The following is a 19,917-nucleotide window of genomic DNA, read 5'->3' as shown; positions in this document are numbered from 1 at the left end:
GTTCAGAAATTTGAGTCGGCCTCTGAATACGTTTGCATTCACAAGCTATGTTGTCACAAAATCAAACTGGTATGACTGCCCAAACTAAAGACTGTTGTTTCATGAGAACACATAATCCAGATGGATTGGCTGTCATATCAGATAGACTCTGCATGCAGCCTTTGTGCCTTACCTCCATGACTTTCTTAGTGTGCTGCCCCAAGCAGGGCAGGTCCTGTGTTGCCCCCAGGGACAGCACCGCCCAAGGCAGACTTTTCAGCACAGACGCAGCTCTCCTGAAAGCCAGACATTGACCCTCGTTCATGTTGAACTCATAGCTCTCCGCCAGTACTTCAAAAGCCTCCTGCAGGGAGAGGTAGGCAAGGACAGGTCAAGGGAGAAAGAGGAAATATATAAGAGAAAGGTTAAGATGGAAAAAATACAAATTTCCAAGACAGTGTATAGTAAGCATTATAAAGCAGGCTTGTTGCACCCATTTCATGTTATCAGCCGATTACATGGTCGTTATCAGTGGTTATCCATACCATTGCAATGCGTGCAAACTGCGACTTATTTAGGTTTAGCCAATAAAAATTCATGGTAGGTGTAGGAAAAGACTGGTTTGGATTAAAATAACGTTTGTAAAGTGAAAGTGAAACTCGGCATTGTGACGCTTTATTAAGATTTTTGCTTTTTATATCACATCAGATGTTATCAGTTGTTATTGCTACTAATCTAATGAGTTGGGTTGGCCAAACTGCACCGACTACGTCTTAAAACTGAAAGTTACGTTTGCAAAGTGAAAGTGAAACTCAACATTGTGACCCACCCCTGATAGACTTTGCCGCCTTTGCCCCTGTCATAATTACTATGGCTGTTAAAGGTCGTTATCGTCTTCTTGTAGTTCTTCTTTTGGTGATCGACCATGTGAATCGACGATAAAACCTAGGCTGCTAGTTGGTGTAGCAGGCCCCTTCTGACCCACATCTATGAGGCTGATAACCACTGACAATGCTTATTGAATAAGTTGATAACATTGCATGAATCACCCTTTTGTAATAAACATGGAAAGGAAAATGAGAGAAAAAAAAAACAGAGAGCGAGACCAAGCAAAGATTGTATGTCAGGTGTGCATTCACATGTGAGATGCATTGACCCGTACAGGAAACCAGACAGGGAACAGAACTCCCTCCAGTTCCTTCCTCCCCCTTCATCACTTCTCTCTGTCCCTGTCCCTGTCACTTTACAGTAGGACATGCTGCATGTTGGTTTTCTTCTGGATGACCGGACAGAGACATTAGAGGCTGGCAAACACCAGACAAGAACCTGTCATTTTCCACTTGGTCACAGCAGGCTCCCCTGGGGAGGGGGGGGCTTCCCCTTTACAAAGGCAACATGTTCAAATGCTGAAATGGGCTGCAGTCACGATCATGGAATGAATGAATCTATGAGAGAGCACAAAACTCTGCCAACAATCCTTTACTTTTTCATTCTAAAGTTGACGACAGACAAAGTCAGCACCTAGCTGGTGAACACGATGGAGATTTCAGCAGCTAAAGAGCAGATATTTCTTTAAGGAGTTGGTGGACAGACAGGAGAGATTTTGGATATCCTAATACCGTAATATGGCATGAGGGTTTTCTTTTCCTGGTTTTAAAGGCTGCATCACAGTTAAGTGATGTACTTTTCTGAACTGACCAGACTGTTCTAGCTGTTCTACCAACTAAGACATTATATACACCTTACTGATGATTACTTATCAAAAATCTCATTGTGTAAATGTGTGAAAGCAAAAACAGTCAACCGTACAATATCGTCACAATATTGATTACGAGGTATGTGGTCAAAAACATGTGCTGTGTCACTATAAACATGACTCTAAATGAATGCTAATAGGCCTTTTCATTGAAGTCAATAACATAAACCATGGCTCTGTTCTATCCAACAGTCCCAGTAGGCTAAGCCATGACATAGTGATAGTGAGCCAGAATGCGCAAAACCACTTCGGTGTAATTAATTATATTAACTACACCTGTGCTTTTCCCAAAATGACAAGTCAAAAATGTCTGCTGTGAAAAAGGACTGTGTTGCTCTGTGTCTGCTGGTGGATGTGTAAAGAGGCAGCTAAAAAGATTTCAACTTAATAAGGTGATATTCTAAAGTGGCCACACAAAAACAAATCTGTTAATGCTGATTCAAATAACATTACACTGTGTTCAAAAACATAATTGTGCATAATTGTGCATAAGAGTGCTGATTTTGGAGAATATACAGGGAATTCTAGGATTTAGCACAATAATTAACTGTTCAAATGTTCAAGTGCGTCCTACTCTTGACCACTAAGTCTTGTGTGGCCTAAAACAAAAGAGTTTTGAGGAAAAACATAAAGTGCTTTGTAATTGGCCACATGGCGGTGCTATATTACACCAAAACCTAATCAGTTATTTCACGTGAAGAGAATGAAATGAGAAAAAACAAATCACGTCACACTTTGTGATATTGCCGTGCAGCTGAACATTGGTGCTGCCGCTGAAGTGATGAGCTACAGTTGCGGAACCAAGTGGAGGAAAATATGCCACCACATGAGAGTTGGTTCATCAGTATAGCCATTCTTTAGCTAAATGTAATATTCTTATGTGTGTCTGAATATCCCTGAGATGGAGGGTGATGCAGTGAGGAATAAAGAGCTGCAGGTGGGCTTTGTGCCTCAGAACCTCCATTATTTCTAATAGGCAACACTTTCCTGAAAAATGGAGCTAAACCCCAAAGCATCTTGTGTTATGTGCTTGACTGAAATCCTTCTTTATTCATTCTTGATGCAAATTCTGTGTAGGGATGTGGAATAGCATTTTTATTAAGTCTATTTCTATATAAAGATGATGATAAACTATGACTGAAACAATGTGCAAAGCTGATTATAAATATATACATTTTGTGCGACACAAAGGCATTACTAAATAAATCTGAGAAGCGTACCTGTTCTCACTACAAAGGGTCAAATGGAATTCAACCTCCCTCAATGCTGATGTTGAAGTATACTGATGCTTTAATAGTCTCTTGCTTCTCTGTTCCAATGTTTAATTCACTTCAAGCCATTTACCCCATCCAACCGCCTTTTCATGCTGATCAGCTATGGTGCAAAACAACAACATTTTAGTTGCCTGAAAATCTCTTGTTCACTGTTTGGTTGTTCTTAGCTCCACTCTCTTGTTTCACTTCTGCTTCCAAAAAACAAGATAGCAACGGCCAAAATTCCAAACTCGAGGTTTTAAAACCATAGTCCACAAACCAATGGGTGTAACGGTTACTACGTCCAAAGTATTACTTAGTGAAGCTTTAAAGGTGCAACATGTAATACCGAGTTACCGGCTCCAAAGAAATAGGGGGGCAGAACTTCACCTTTACTTCTGGTTTCATACAAACACAATTTAGTCATCAGTTGTAGTGGTAATTTCGATCATCAAAATCAAAAGCAAGATCGGCGATTCTCACAGGAATATTTTTCTCTCCAACCCCGCCAACTTGTGCTCATCCGAATAAAACGCAGCTTAACAAAGCCTCAAAGACAACACAGAGTAGCTTACAGATAGCCTGCAGCTGCACCTTCCGAGACCACAAGGCCGCTGCCGAATTGGAGATGACGGGGAAACAACAGAACTAGAAAATCCTCCAGCTTCCAACATGGCAACATGTTGCCTTCCCCGTGCATCTACAAACGTGTTGACAGAAACATTACAGTTCAGGTTCTGAGAAGTGGTTGTTGTACCCCTCTGTCATCTAGTGGCTCTTTTGATTTTGTGTTTAACAGTTTATTCCAAATTGATTGAATATATTATTGTTATTAGAGTTTAAATACATTATTTAACCCTATACAGTCCCCCAAAAATATGGTAGTTATATCACACTTGAGAGCAGGTAGCCTATCTTTTTAAAGAAGAATTTGAAAATGTTAATGACTGCTGTCAGGGCATAAAACCAATGATCTGTTCATCTTTATGAATCAAGACTCAGTCATCTAACGATGTCATAGCCGTTGGTGCTGAAAATAAAAAATTGAATCAAAAATCGAATGTGGATTTCGAGAATCGTGACTCCCATATTCAATAGCTATATCTCCAAATGTAACTGTTGATATGTATATTTACTGTGTATTGTACTGGATTAGCAGGATTCGGTTAGCAGCTGTGGCCCTCAGATACGATCCGCAAATTCAACACCAACCGTGGGAGTCACAGCGGACTGGGACATTTAAACTAAGTACTACCAGAAGCTCTGTCCTTCTCCACCATACGCTCTATCACCCAAGACCTGCGTCGATGAGGACGAGACAAAGCTGCAAGACGTTTTCTCGTATCCAATACACAAAGTATAAAACGCATATACGGACCATGGATGTATTATTGATAAGCTCTCCGTGCAGCTCTACTTCTCATGGACTGAGGGCAGAATGGTTAGTTAGCATGCTAACTTCAGTAGATATCTGAAACACAACACATAGACGTCTCTGACACAACGTTAACACTGTTACCTCTTCACACTCTGTTGATAAGGTCATAATTGTTATATGTTTTATGTACAAAGATTCTGGCAGATCTTACACATTGCACCTTTAAGAACACAGGCAGAGTGTGTAAGTATCTTCTCTAAAACCTTAGATTGCGCAAGGAGCTTAGAAATGAGTGGGTAATCACTCATGACATTTGGGTCAGCGTTTCATATTATGCTAACTATAGCATGCTGCTACTCTGCCCTTTATGTAATACATGAATCAGTTGTGTTTAAGACAATAACACAAATACACTATAAGTGAAATACAAAAGAAAACAGTTAGTGGTGCACAGTGCCTAAAGGACAAATACTGAAAGCCTCTACAGGGACTAAAGGTGAGGAATTGTTAATCCATGACCTGGACTCAATGCAGCCAGAGCTCAGGGCAGACTCGGACATAATCATGCCTTTGTTTCCTCTCCCCTTGCCAAGCTTGCGCTGCGAGGTCACTGCACCACCTGCAGTCATTCGCATGCATTCATGCAGCCTCAGATCAGTCAGCAACAGACTTTAGTCCAGCTCACCCAGGAGACGCACTGACCCCTTTACTACAGCACATCCCCCAACAACTAGCAACAAATGCTCTTCACAGCATGCAAAAAAATAGGAGAAGGAAGCTTGTAAGTGGATAGGTGATGGGGTACGCATGTGTTGTGCAAGTGGTAAGTGTGCATTGTACAAATAGTTTTTCTACATGTGTTTCAGCTATACAGGTTTAGGGATCCCAGCACATCACTAATGATAACCGGGTCATTTATGGATTAACAAAAATTGATAACCTGTAGTACAACATACAGCAGTGGAAAAATGTGTCGTACTATGAGCCCAACACAAGATTCCCCATGGGGTCGATGAGCTATATCAAGTCTAATCAAAATAATGTGAACTTATTAGCGTCCATGCTCTTCCATTCCCCTTCTATGCTCTCTGCTAAATATGAAGGAAGGTATAAAACCTTGTGGAAACAACATGAGAGCAAGCTATAACTTAACAAGCCCTACACAGCATGCTTATGTTCTTAATTTGGACTCACATACGGAAACAACAGAGATACCTATCAATGTTTAAACCATTTAATTAGAGATTGAATACACTGTTTGTTCTTATGTAGTTTTCATGCTGCAACCTACGGATCTGAAAAGTTAAGCCGATGCAGAAGTGCCTTAAGCTTTCTCTCTAAAACTCCACTGGTTGCAAAAAGAATGCAGATTGTATAGAAGTCTATGAGACTTATCACTGGATTTCAAGTCTTCTTCAATACAGTCGGATGTTCATTTTATAACTTATGGTCCCATTTACAGTAAAATAGATGATAAAGCAGGGTATGCTTTAGGGCGGGGCTTCTTTGTGGTTGACAGGTCGTTTGTCCGGTTTGGGTGTTGTCAGTGTTTTCGTCATAGAACTTTAACCCTTTCACAGTGTGTTTTGAGTTATTAGACGTTAAGGCCCTGTCACACAGTGCTGTATGGAAGAAACATATGCTGGCGCATATGAACATGAGCATATACAACGTATATGAACGTATACAGAGCCTATTGATAGCGTATCACTTACTTATACAAAATGTATCAGAGCGAATGGCCAACGTATTCGACAAATGCCCGACAGATGCATAACGCATTTCTAGCGTAGTCCTTTGCCGTATGGCGGAAACCTTTGCCGCTGTATACGGAATATTGGCATTACGCTGGTGTACGTTGTTGAACGCTGAGGCCATGAAACGTTTTTTGAGCATGTTCAAAAACGTTGATACGATATCAATATAGGCTCTGTATACGTTCATATATACGTTGTATAGGCCTATGCTAATTTGCATAAGCGCCAGCATACGTTTCTGCCATACGTATGACAGGGCCTTTAGTTGTAACATTAGTTTGGTCGTCTGAAAATGCCTTGTCCACAAACGTCACGGAGACTACGTCCACTTCTTATAAAAAGCCAATGTTTCCAGTCTTCCAGTCTTTTAACTAAACTAAGCTAACCACAGTCATGGACTACAGTTTTGATTCACTGTGATAGACCCACTCTACGCAACTTGTCCAGAAGTTAGCGACAAGCTAACGAAAAAAGAGAAGCATTTAAAAGTTTCAGAGCCAGATATTTCCCTCAGGAGTTGTTGGGGACCAACACATAGCTAAGAGGAGAGTGAGTATTCAAGTCGTCAGTGGCTTAAACACTACTGCAAATAAATGTTGCTCTGTGTCTGCTTGGTGTGTTAACAAGCAACTGTTTGTTAACACATCAGATCAATTATGTCAATGTTGTTCTTACAGCTTATTGTGCTGCCCCCAAGTGGCCAGAAAATTATAATTATTTTAAGTTAAAGAGAATTTCTCAAAGATCTTGATACTAGTGGAGTGCCATAATTACATTAAGTGTATGAACATTCAACATGTGTAACATTACTTATTGTAAGTTACTTTGGACAACAGCATCAGCTAAATGAAGTGTAATGTAACATACACATAGAATTATAATAATCTCACCTGTAGAAAAAAAGGGATTTTATTATTTTACACACAGACACACACTCTCTGCAGAAGGTCTGTCAACTTGTCATGTTGTCTTAGCAGCTGCGTGGAGTCAGTGCTGCGGGCTCAAAACCCCCTCTGCATATGAGTTCATCTAATTAATGAAGAGTTAAGGCTGGTAGGGGGACTCGGTGCGCAGGGACGTTGATATAGCACGCCGATTTACCCCCCGCCATCAGATATCACGGACACGCCTGCGAGTCATGTTCGCACAGCAGCCCGCCTCGCTGCATGCGCAAAAAGAAACCATAAAAGGAGGTCAGAGAACCCACTGAGAAGAGTTCTAACACGATTAACAGCCAGGAGATGGATATTATCTGTCCTATATTGATGAAGATGTAGTGGACTTTTTTCATTTTAAGGTGAAGTTAACTTTTGTTTCGAAGAAAGCCTTAAAGAAAGAAATTCAAGTATGAAATCCAAAAAGATGTTGTCACACATCTACACAAGTAGTAAACAAGCACTGCTTGACCCATCTCTGAACCTTTCTGCTTTTTGTTTGTTAGCTCTTTAAGTTGAGAACGTTAACTCCACGGGGGGAATGGAGGGAATCAATGTGATGCATTTAAGGTTCAGTGCTCCTATATGCCCTCTCCACCCATCTCCTCATCCGTGGCGTTTGCTGCTACTATCAATACATCAGAGGCCTTTTGCTGAAGGGAAACAAATTCATGATGTTTAACCATTTCTCTCTGCTCCTCTTTTTCATCTCTTTCTTTCCCTGCGTTTGTCTGGCGAACTGTGTGCTTGCATACGTCAAACGAGTTGTTTGTGTATGTGTGTGTGTATGTGTGTGTGTGTGTGTGTGTGTGTGTGTGTCTGTGTGTGTGTGTCTGTGTGTATGTATGTTGCCATCAGAGACAAGGCATTCGATGCTGCCTGTCAATCAGCCAAGACATAAATGTCAATATTTTGGCAGCGCATGTCAGGCTTATGGTGAAATAATGACAGCAGAGTTATTTTATTTTTTTAAAGAGGGTGTAGGCTTGACGTGTGTATGTGTGCGTGTGCGTGTGCGTGTGCGTGTGCGTGTGCGTGTGCGTGTGTGTGTGCGTGTGCGTGTGTGTGTGTGTGTAGACAGTGTGGATTTCCCAATCACAGCAAGAGACAACAAGAGTGAGAGAGAGAGAGAGCACAGTAAGAGGGTGTGTGTGAGGGGAGGGGGGGTGCAAAAACAAAATAGCAGGAGGAAGTAGTATGGGAGTAAAAGACTGCGAGGCAGAGATGGTGAAGGATAAAGAGGGAGCGTGGATAAATAAATCAATAGTGCAGGGCTGTGGAATGAAGGGCCGCTTGATGCCAGTGTGTGATTGACACCTCACTGGGGTGCTGTTGTTGAGATGATGCTCATCCTCTCTTCCTGATCAGGCACCCCTCTGCACCACCTACTTCCTCCCCCTTCAGCAGCACACCCTGCTGGCACGCGGATGCTCCTCTCCTCCTGAAATCATTGCAGGTTGTTTCTGTCTTTTGAGTCCATCTGCACATACACAGTTTGCCGAACTACACTGTATCACTGTCAAAGTAATTGCTTTGGTGGGTTACATAAATTGCTTTTTTGGTAGAGACGAAATCAAATGTGTTTATTCTTTGTCCTACCACCAAAAAAGCAACGGTTTACATTTTAAACGTTGCCTGTTCATACAAACACACGTTGTTGTAAGTCCCACTGTGGGTGGATGGTTTGACATTTTGGGAAATATAGATATTTGTTTTCCTGCAGATAATTAGATGAGGAAATCAATGCCACTCTCACATATCTGAAGTGTGAAGCTGGAGCAAGCTGGGCATCAGCTTAGCTTGTCATAAAGAGTGAAAGCAGGGGGAAACAGCTCGCCTGGCTCCGTCCAGAGTTTAAAAACTACCAGCTCTTCTAAAGTATAAACATTGTTATTCGTACTGCACACAAACAGAAAGGTAAAAAAACAACAACTTCACGAACAGTGGCCGAGTTACAAGATACAATGTGTGAATGAGTGAGCGTTAGCGCTAAGCTAATCACCTCCTGGCTCAAGCTCTGTAATGAATGCAGAGACATGAGAGCGGTGTTAATCTTGTCACCTAGTTCTCGCCAAGAAAGCAAATAAGTGTATTTTCCAAAAGGTTGCAAGCTTGGTCAGTTGTTTTATATAGTTGTAATTTGTGCCATCTAGAAACGTTGACACCGTTCGGCCCTCCGTTCTGCTCTAATTACAGCCGTGGACACTCAACCATGGACACCGGATTCAGGGATGTCACCCAAGACTGCTCCCCGAGCGCCACACTGTGCATTAATGTTTCTGCCGCTGACTCTGCCCACGTGTTTCCGCTCCACCCACTGACTTTACATCGGGATGACATCACGCACTTTCAAATCACTTTTCTGTGATTTTACAAATGTTGTAAAACCTTTTACAAATGTTGAACCTTCACGGTTTCAAAATCCATAATACAGAGAGTGATGGTTTCACCTTGTTTGCAGTTGGAGTCAACAGCTTTACAGACATCTCTTTTATAATGGGGATTATCTCGCTGCAATAACACAAACTGGCAGCAAGGCTGTGTGGCAGAATATCCGCTGAGCAGCCTCATTCTGTGCCTTAGTCCTTTAACCTGTGGTGGACTAAAGCTTATGGACATGATATTTGTTTAAGTTAACTAAAAACAAGAAATAAAGATTACATTGTTGTTGTTTTTTATAGAAATGACCATCCCTTTCTACACAAATAGGATAAACTGCACCAAAAAGTTCATGTAATTTGCATTATTTCACAAGTTAATGCTATTTTGAATGAGGTTTCTTTATTTCTGAACCTGACCTTCCAGTTTCCTTTTAGCTATTAAAATCCAGAAAACAGAACATCTACTTTTCAGTGTAATGCTAGCATAGCTGTTGGAGAACCCGCATTGCTAGCTCGGGCTGTATTTTTCAGAAAATGCTGCTTTGTTAGTACTGGGACTATTAAATGCATTGTAATGTAAAGAAAACTCATTTTCACACATGCATTTATAAAGCAATGCTGAACACGAGCCAAGAGAGCTTCATTTAATTGAGCGCAGAGATTCCAATTTGAGTGACTGACCTGTTTCTGCTCCTGATGAATACATCTCTTACCATCGAAGAAACAATTAACCTTCTTACAAATGGTTGTCCCTGACAGTTTACGGTTCACTGTTGTGGAAGTTGTGCAGATGTGTATTCACTCTGCAGTCTGCATCAGACATAAAGGGGCTCAGGGGGTCGCCAGGAATGTCCAGTTTCAAATCCTACAGGCAGGAATCTTCATTGAAAATCATGTTAATCAGTTTTATTTGTTGGTGTGCATGTTATGTTTCGTGCAAAGCTTTTAAAGTTACATAGATATCAAATAGTTGAGAAAAGAGATGTTGAGTGAGGTGCAAATGTGAGATTGGCAAGGGTTCTCTTTTTTGTAATTAATATAAAGATAGCTAAATAAATAATAAAGAAAAACCTCGAGACGTCACTTGAAGACAAACTCATATGGTAGTGGTTGCTAGGTGACAGTGGCACTGGCTAGCCCTGACACACATCAGTGCATGCACCAAAACAATACTGCTTAGTGTGTTTGAGGCAAATGAGCAGGAGCCCAAGAAAAAGCCTGGTTTATTCTCGCCGTAGTGTTTTTAACAAGGTGGTTTTATTTCAATTTTATCCTGAGTCTTTGCTGTATATACATTTTTTTTGTTACAAATACATTTGCATAGTGACATTTTCACCGGTTTCTATCACCTCTGCCTTTAGATATGCTTCTCCTCTGACACCGCTCATCAGTTCCACGCTGTTAACTGACATCTAATTGCTAATGAGTGAGAATTAACTTATCAAGCACATGTTACTGACATTCATGAAGGAGCAGCAGCAGCAATCGATATCTGGCTACTTTCCAACACTGTGACATACAAGACTTCGACAGGAAGGTCACCAACCGACAGATGTCGTAATACTCCTACAGTATAAAAAATACTCCCTATTCACAATAGCTGAGAACCATCAAAATTGCAATGAGTTGTGTTCAAAAGAAGACTTTTCTTCCACACAAAAATCACAAATGTTCCACTACATCACAGGGACATACGAGCACACACTGTATACTAACCAACATAAAGACATGCACATAAACGCACATGCCCACATACATGAATACCAACATGAGGACACGTACACTCACATATGTACACGCAGTATCTCAGTTCCCTCAAAAGCTTTTTCAATAAACATGTATTCAGTGGGATTACATCATTACTGTGTCTTGCAATCAAGCAGACAGCAAGACAGATCAAGGGTAGCTTTACTATTGTGGATCAATAGTTTGCTCCTCATTAGCACTGCAATACAGTGGATCATATCCCGTGCCTATTGGCTTGCTGTTGCTTTCATCTAAACAGAGAATTGGTTTACAGTAAAAGGGCAAGGCAACGTATCTTTCTATTTCTATCTGACTTGAATATTTTAAAATGTGCATTCACTCTGCTTCAGCTGAGGGTTTTACCTTTCACAAGACCACATCAAGAACAACCTTTCTCTCTAATCAGAAAGTTTTCTTTGATGTGTCTTTATGTGGGGATAATGAGTTAATCATGGGGATGGGGAAATTGAGTGGGATTACTAATTATGGAGTTAATGCTGTGGAAAGAAACAGGGGATGAGAAATTAAACAGCAGCCCTCCCAGGTGTGACGTGTGTGCACATCCGTACGTGTCTGTCCGGGTCGATGGCAAATGCATGCAAGCACGTGTGGGTGAATTGCGGCACACGTGTGAGCATCTAGTATGTACATCCACCATCACTGGGAAGTAAAGAAGTCATTACGTCATAACAGATGCCTCACGGACCCTCGGTAAGCTGTGCTTAATAGGTCTAGAAACTCATCAGCGGGTCCCCAGACTCCCACACAAACACACACATAGGTTTGCCAGTCACTTCTCAGAGATATTGCACATCTCAGTGCTGAGATTTCATATCCTGTGCCAAATATGGCATCAACGCAGTGCCTCCGAGAGGAATCGCAGAAATCTAAATGTAAATGAATGAAATGCAAAGAGGACATCAAAGTTGATACGATTTCATATTCTCTGTTTTCTTCTTATAGCAAGATTGTGGATGTTCCTCGAGGTCACAGCGGTGCTATTTACATATGAAATGGTATGAAGATTTTACATCAGACCATAATAATCACGGTTATCAATATTTTCGCACACACCAATATCTTCTGTGTTGCATTTGAGTTATTGCAATGAGCTCTACAATTGACACGACACAGTCTTGCATAGGAGTCAACCCACGTTGCAGAATAGCTGGATCAGTCCACCTTAAGGCTAAGTAGGCTTACTAACTTCGGGGCTAACCCCCTTCACTTTAATCAGCAGGTGGCAAGCAAGACAGGGGAGTGTCTTCAGGGGTTGTATCATTCATTCACCGACAAATAGCCTTAACTCCACACACTGCACTGCTACGTCCACAGCTATAAAGCACCCTCACACACTTTCTCTGGACTGTACACCTCCTAACGTTACATACACAACATATGCCCTGGCTTACAGTACACCGGCAGAAACCATGGCGGTAATCAAACACGGTTTCAGTGATAATTACAATTTGATATGGTAATATTTTGCTATGCTTTATTGTGAAACCAGTAACCGTTGCATCACCTCTGCTATTAGACCTACAAGTAATTAATGTTTTTAATAATGAAGTAATCCGCCAATTACCTCATGATTAATTGTATAGTCCTATAATATGTCAGACAATAGTGAAACATGTGCATCATAATTTCCCAGAGCCCAAAGAGACATCTTTTAAAAAAAATAAAAAGCCCCACATTCACAACAGTTTGGGATTGTTGCTTGTTAAATGTGCTTAGTGATTAATCGATTAGCAAAACATTTTGTTTGTTCATTTTTCCAGCACTACTCACAAAACGTACAGTATTTGGTCAGAGGTTTATTGTTTGTTTGGTTAATACATTGACCGCATGTACCACCTGCAGCTACGTTTCCATTGTCTCACAGCAACATCCTTTGTCTTTTCTTTCAGGCTCCTCAACACCTGAGCCAATCAGCCGGTTAACTGCTTCCCCATTCTGTGTGGGAACCTGAATTTCTGAATCCCACCCCTTCCTGCCACACTGCCCAACAGATGGCAGAGGGACAGATCCATCATTGCTTGTGAGGAGTGTCACGTCCGTCGCCCATCTTGGCGTAACGCACTGCGCCTCAGGGCGTGTCTGCGCCAGCCCCGGTGCCAAGGATCGTGGGCAAGTCAGCTGTTGCACCTCCGACGCTCCACAGCTGCAGATGCTGCTCATTTGCAGGTTAATGTATTTTGGGGGGGAGTTGTGTCAGAGTGCTCGTGAGTGAAGCAAGCCAGCCATCCAATTAGAGCAGAACAGATTAGGAGGCTTTTTACATTGGAAAGTCAGAGTGACAGCCTCTGGTGGGCGAACATGTAAAAGTGCAGTTTGTGTCCAGAGTGATAGATAACAGTTTCTTACTGTAAATATCTTGTTATGGTTTTCTAGGGTTGTCCGTCTCTGACAGGCGTATTGAGAAACGGTGGCCACAGGAGTGGGTGGAGAAACGGTGGCCACAGGAGTGGGTGGAGAACCTTCTGTGGGCAAGGTGTCCTGTGTACAAAAATGATCAGAGACTTATCAACCCACACATAGACACATGCATTGTCTCAATTTCTGAGCTCTTGCAAATTGTTGACAAGCAAAACGTGTAAATATGTGTAAGGCTATTCCTGACTGGCACAGAGCCAAGGGTTCAGATTGAATTACATAAAAAAATGTAGCCATTAGACTTGGAGAAGTTATTTTTATGACTGTGTGTCTCCAGGGCAACAGGCTAATGACACTCATCTCACAGTCTGGTGGCATCCAAATCCATTACGCTACCTAACCCGTGGCATTACAAATCTGCTTGCCATCATCCAATTTGCCTCCTGTAAATTGCCTTTTCATTCTATGAAGAAATGGTTCCCCATTTGTAATACATGTGTCAAAAGGATTACCAATGTAATATTAATATTCTTGCAGACAATTAGACATCACAAAAGGGAACATTGTGTCCATAAAATTACCCATGGATTGGGTGGAAGAATGATATAATGAGTGGGGAGGAAGAGGAGGAAGAGGAAGATGGAGAGATTGTCACCACACAGTGTTGACTGGTGCCGTTGCTGCAGCAGGAACAGGGGTGTCTCAAAAAGATAATGAAAATAGCTAGTACCTCTCGTACTGCTGGGCTGAATCAATCAGTAAGGGATTCAAAAAATGTTCATCATTTATTCTCTGCCAAGAGCCTTTCCTGTTCTCAAAAAAAAGAAGAATATCTTTGAATATATTTCACGGAATAATTTTCCTGCCAATCAAAAGTAAAACTGTCTTAGAAACTCCCTTACTGTGCTCCTTTTAAATACAACAGGGGGGTCTCCATCACTTTTCCACCTCTGCTGCAGTTTGTTTTAATCCAATATGGGATTGTGGATCCATGGAGACAAACGTCTGTGCATCAGCATGCAGATGTTGAATTTCCCCATCTGGCCTCAGTTTTTATAAACTCTGTGGAAGGTAAAGCTCTCAGACTGATCTCAGAGGCAGCTTATTCCCATCTGGCTTACTCTCCAGCGTCAGCTTCATCTTTACTGTATGGCTTAGATGTAACTATACTAATGTGTGCAGTCTACACACTGCAGCTTATTTTCTCCACATACCATCTGCTGTGATGAACAGGTACATTAAGCATTGCAGGACATCGCCCACTCCTGCGCCCTCCTCCAAACCGCAGAGAGACTCCAGGCCAGTTCTCGCCTCCATGTTAATGCCCGTCATGCAGGTAGAGAAGTGCAGTCAGATGGGTTAATGAAATCGTCTCAGGTCGCTGAGCAGGACAAAGGTCACCAAGGTTCCGTCTCTTTAGGGAGGCTTACCTACACACTGACCTACAAACATCCTCCTCACAAGCCCAGCCCACCTGTCTTTGGTGCAATGTGTAATACCTCGCCACATGCACAGGGGGCAACATTTCACCTCTCCTACTAAGTCCATTTGATCCCAATTTACAGTCATCAGTTATAGTTTTTAAAAGATAATAACTAACAGCAGGGAGACTCTGAGAGCTGGTCAAAATACACTGCTATCTTACAATCTTTATGTGAGGTGTAGGTCTATAGTTTACATTAGCCATCTTTGTGTTTACTGTGCCACTAACCGGGGGATCCGGGAGACAGACCCCAGTTAGTCCACTCGCGTTCAGCCAACACAAACCCCAGGCTTGTGGAGTGCTGGGTCTAAAGGCAGCGCTGATCTAATGGGGGGTTAGGACAGTCCTGGATCATTCCCCCCGAAGCTGGGGTTTGAGATGGCTGAATTCGAGCTAACAGCTAACTGCTAACTGAAACTCCATCTCCCAGAGCTGCGGCCCGCTCTCCTCCCAGCGAAAGCAGCCTCAAGGCGGTGGCGAGGACAAAACAAAAAAACTTGCCACTTTGAATTTAATCCAAGACACAAACTATCAAAACGTACACGGACCCTGTATTGTACAAGCCTTCAGAGCAGCTCTACTTCTCTCTAGGTACAAGGCATTACAAGACAGGACCGGCCGGGGCTAGCTACATATCATGCTTATTTCAGTAGCTATCTCTGCAACACAGTACACAGACGTCTGTGACATAAAGTCAGAATGTTGATAACGTTAGTTCATTTTTTGTATGTTTAAAAGTTTTTGGCCATATCTTTCACATTTCCCTTTTAACAGAGGAGTGAAGGCAGACACATCCCTGGTAATCATTCAATCATTTTCATTCCTTTTCAAGCAGTGTATTCTTACATCTTACTACCTTTCCACTTAAACAGGCTAAACAACCTCTCTGCAAGCCAGTAGGTAATGGAAATATTACATTTCAATGGGTTTATTACTTAAAATTCCTTCCTGACTTGCCAGTGTAGAATATTTATGATGGTAAAACACATTGCACTTCCAGACTATCAAGATGAGCCGCAGGCAAATGTGCTCCAGAAGTGGCCTGTTTGGGGAATATTTTATCTCTACATGGAAGCTCCTTAAATGGATTTATGACTCATAAAAACAATCTACTGGAAGCGCTGCGCACATAAATGCCACCGCGCGTTACCTCGTTGGCTTCCGAGAGGAAGTGCATCACAAAACAAGAAGAGAAGTGGGCTTTTGGTTACCTGGGGAGATGGGTCAATAAATGTCAGCATGGCATCATTAGCCTTGTCACTTAATGATGGAGCCAACTGCACGTGGCCATGTGGAAGTAATGCCAGACAACAAGAAAAAAGCTTCTTTTTTTGGGGATGTTTCATATGAAGGCACAAACACGGCGAATGCCATCATGGCTGTCACAGGCATTTAGAGGAAAACTAGATGGGGCTTGCCAAATGGGACTTCAGGAGTGTTTTTCCCTCTCCACTGTGGGAGCAACAGGAGACAGCATATTTCTTTATTTTTGATCCATATGCTGCCAAGCGCTCACAGTGCCATCCACAAGTGGAAATATGTGTGACGTCCAGCTGGTGGGTTTATTTGACGCTCCCACACGATATGGAGGATGTTTCTGTGGCTCTCAGCGAGGTGAAGTGTGGTAATATGAGCAAAGGCAGAGGGAAATTAGATGTGCCCTCTTTTTAAGAGCTCCCTGTCAGGGAGGTGACATTATAGATTTGCTGGGAGAGGAAGAATGTCACTACATACCTAGTGGAAATACCTTCAGAAGCATGTCCTGCATGAAAAGGTCTTCAATTATTGTGTTCCCTTAAATGCTTCATGCACATGCCTATTTAATCTCTCATACACAATAAAAAGCCTCCTGTTTGGTTCGTAGTGCTTACCATATATCTGCCTCAGTATTTCTGCCACACACACAAACCTGAATGAGGTGTCTGGTCTCCACAGCAGCAGGTCTCCCCTCTCTCATGCTGTCAGTGAACCAGCTGATGTCCAACACATTCACATCAGGTAGATTCTTAGGGGCACACTCCTTTAGCCACTTCCACAAGGATGAGGCGTGGCTATCCTCTGACACCACATGAGTGACCTCATCACTGGAGAAACAGAAGAAAGATGCTGTCAAAAGGCTCATTGTTCATTTTTATGAAAGAGCTGTAAACACAACACATTTTACACAACATTTTATGGCCTTTTAAGTTGTTAACAAACAGTTACTTAGTTACACAACAAGCAGACATAGATCAACATTAGTATACCTTTGAAGTCGTGTCTCTAGGCATCTTTGGTGAATGTAAGTCAAATATTTTCTTTTGGTCTCTAGCAATGACTGAGAGAAATATCTGCCTCTCTAGCTGCTAAATGCACTTTGTTAACCAGCTAGTCCGTAGCTTTTTTCTGTGTGTCGTTTGGTGCTGGGTATGTAGCGTACAATAAGTTTATCAGAGCTTTTTCAATAAAAAACAAAAAACACAACACAAGAGAGGTGAGAGTGAACCAAAACAGTAAAGCTGCGGGCCAGAAAACCAAAACAATGAGCTGAAAGACACAAAAATAATTAAATAAGGCTAAAGGGAACTGCTGAGTAGGGCTACAATTATCTGTGGCTTCACCCCTATGAGCAACCCCTTTCACATTCAAGTAGGCATGTGATCCATTGTTAATATAAACATTACATCAACAGTAATTCCCAGGATGATTTGAATTGTTTGAGTGAAAGATTTCCTTCACTGCTTGATTCAACAAAAATAACTTTCCTTCGTCTCAGCAGCTTTCTGAGAGTCCTGAGTTTCAAGTGAAGGTTTTTTAATGCAGCTCAGATCTCAGCATCATGGTCTTACTCGTGCTGTTTGGGGATCACCACTGGGTGAACAACAATCAGCACAGAGCTTCAGTGCCTCCCTCCACTGTTTGATAGCTGAACTCATTCAACCAGTGCCTCCTCCAGCTCCGCCGAGACTTTCTCAACAGACTTTTTATCACAGCCTCCTCCCCTCTGCTTCCTGCCACGGAGTCTAACTACCATACCCAATCAGGGCGGCCAGCCGTGCATAATTGCACGCTCCTCCTCTTCCTCTCTCCTGGTGTGAGTAAATCAGTGGAAAGACTCTTTAAGGGATGTCCCAGCAGAGCTCAGGCTGAGGCCTAATTGGCCAAATCACTGGCGAAACTAATCTCCTATCTGCTCGGCATACCAGCCCGGCCCCCAATGGTCCATGATTTTAAAAAGTCCTTCCCGGCACAAAGGCATCGACAAAAAGCCTCTTATTTGAGGTATTTTGTATCTAAGGGGCACAGCTATTATCTCAAAAGCTTAAATACACTTGATGTGAATAGTTGTCTAACCACAGTAATAGAGATGTGGCTCTTGGGGCTGATTCGGCTCTGAAATTCTAAGTGTTTGAGTTGGTGGAACAAGATTCAGATCATAGAAGAATGAAATAATCTCTCTCCTCGTGCCATGTCGACCTTAGATATAATCCAGACCCTGAATTTGGATTCTTGTCTCATGAGTAGATCCACAGAATGTAAAACGGCAGATTGACATGCAAATGAGCAAGAATGCAAACCCAGCAGCAGATTGTACTTCCCAGAGTCAGTGGGACTCTGAGCCCAGACACAAGGACAGGCTAAAGTCAATGGGCTTTGATAGGGAGAACTCTCCTGAGTCTTCTCATGTCAGCAGATAGCTTCCAAGTCCTTCCAGTGAAAACCAACAGGCACATCAAAGACGCAGTATGTTTTCATCTGTTTGCCTTTTACAGCTGCTTCCACGAGACATCTTCACTGAGGTATACATGATCATTGTAGGTAGGAAATTAATTATAATACATAAATAAATGTTTCAATTAAATTATTATTATTAAATTCACTCAAGGTTTTTCCATGCCTACTGAACAAATATGTCACATTCCAGTTAAACAACATATGGGAATTGATAATGAGCGAATTAAAACAAGTCAACTTACAATATTAAGGAGTCGGATACAGCATTTTAATTAGCTGGCTATCATTTCAGCCACGTCAACAGTTGCTGCCTATAAATTAGAGCCCTGCCTTTGTCCTTGTATCACTCTCTGAATCCAAGGACCCATTGTCTCAAAATTGAATAAATCTTCCACTGTTACCATTGTCAACTGCATATGTGCCTGTTGAGAACAGAAAGCAACAGTAACCAAAGGAGACAGGATGTAGCAAACAGTCAATTATGACACAAACCCCCGGCCCCTGAGTTTAGACTTTAGAGTGATGATTATATTTCAAATTGTGCTATGTCAAAGACCAACGTGTGTGTCAGTGTGTGCATGTATGTTTACTGCCATCCGTGATTCACGGCAGTCCCTGAAGTGAACTACCCTGCCAACACTTTGTAAAAAAGATGCAGCTGGATGTGGAGAGAATCTGTGTAGAATATCTAACTTAAAACTAACTATTGCTGTTTCATCACAATTTTCACCAACATGGGCAACCACTTGTTTTGAACGTTATTACTGTAAAGTGAAACTTAACGTTTGTCGTTTTATACACATGGTCGTTTGGAATTAAAACAAAACTACTTGTTTTAGGATGAGGCAACACAACTACTTGGTTAGGTTTAGGGAAAGATCAAGGTCTGTGTTCAAATAAATCATAACTTAGCAGTTAGAGGAGAGGTTCCACACTGGGACACTGGTCTCTATGGGGAAAGTCCTGTGTTTATTGACCCATCCATCCACCCCGACATGCTACCGTTCTTTATTGTACGGACCCTGACTTCCTCCTTCTCTCCCGCCATGATTAGGCCACTAGAGGTCTGCGTCGACTTGTATTTGTCTCAGTGACCAATCACGTGAATAGATGATAAGGGGCTCCTGAACCTACTAGTTGTCACAGACACCTTCTAACC

General features: G+C 42.0%; 1 protein-coding gene across 1 annotated transcript in view; it reads right to left on the bottom strand.

Moving 5' to 3' along the window:
- The window catches only part of dntt (deoxynucleotidyltransferase, terminal), an 89,418-nt gene that overhangs the window by 67,507 nt on the left and 1,994 nt on the right, over nucleotides 1–19,917 (bottom strand). The window contains exons 2-4 of the mRNA XM_029450187.1: nucleotides 16,954–17,128; nucleotides 13,553–13,684; nucleotides 173–343 (exon numbers count right to left, since the gene is read on the bottom strand). Coding sequence (XP_029306047.1) covers nucleotides 173–343; nucleotides 13,553–13,684; nucleotides 16,954–17,128 — 478 coding nt within the window. The remainder of the gene's footprint in view (nucleotides 1–172; nucleotides 344–13,552; nucleotides 13,685–16,953; nucleotides 17,129–19,917) is intronic.

This window comes from Cottoperca gobio, chromosome 15 (assembly GCF_900634415.1).
Source record: "Cottoperca gobio chromosome 15, fCotGob3.1, whole genome shotgun sequence".
Lineage (NCBI taxonomy): Eukaryota > Metazoa > Chordata > Actinopteri > Perciformes > Bovichtidae > Cottoperca > Cottoperca gobio.
This window is presented reverse-complemented; position numbering and strand designations above follow the sequence as displayed.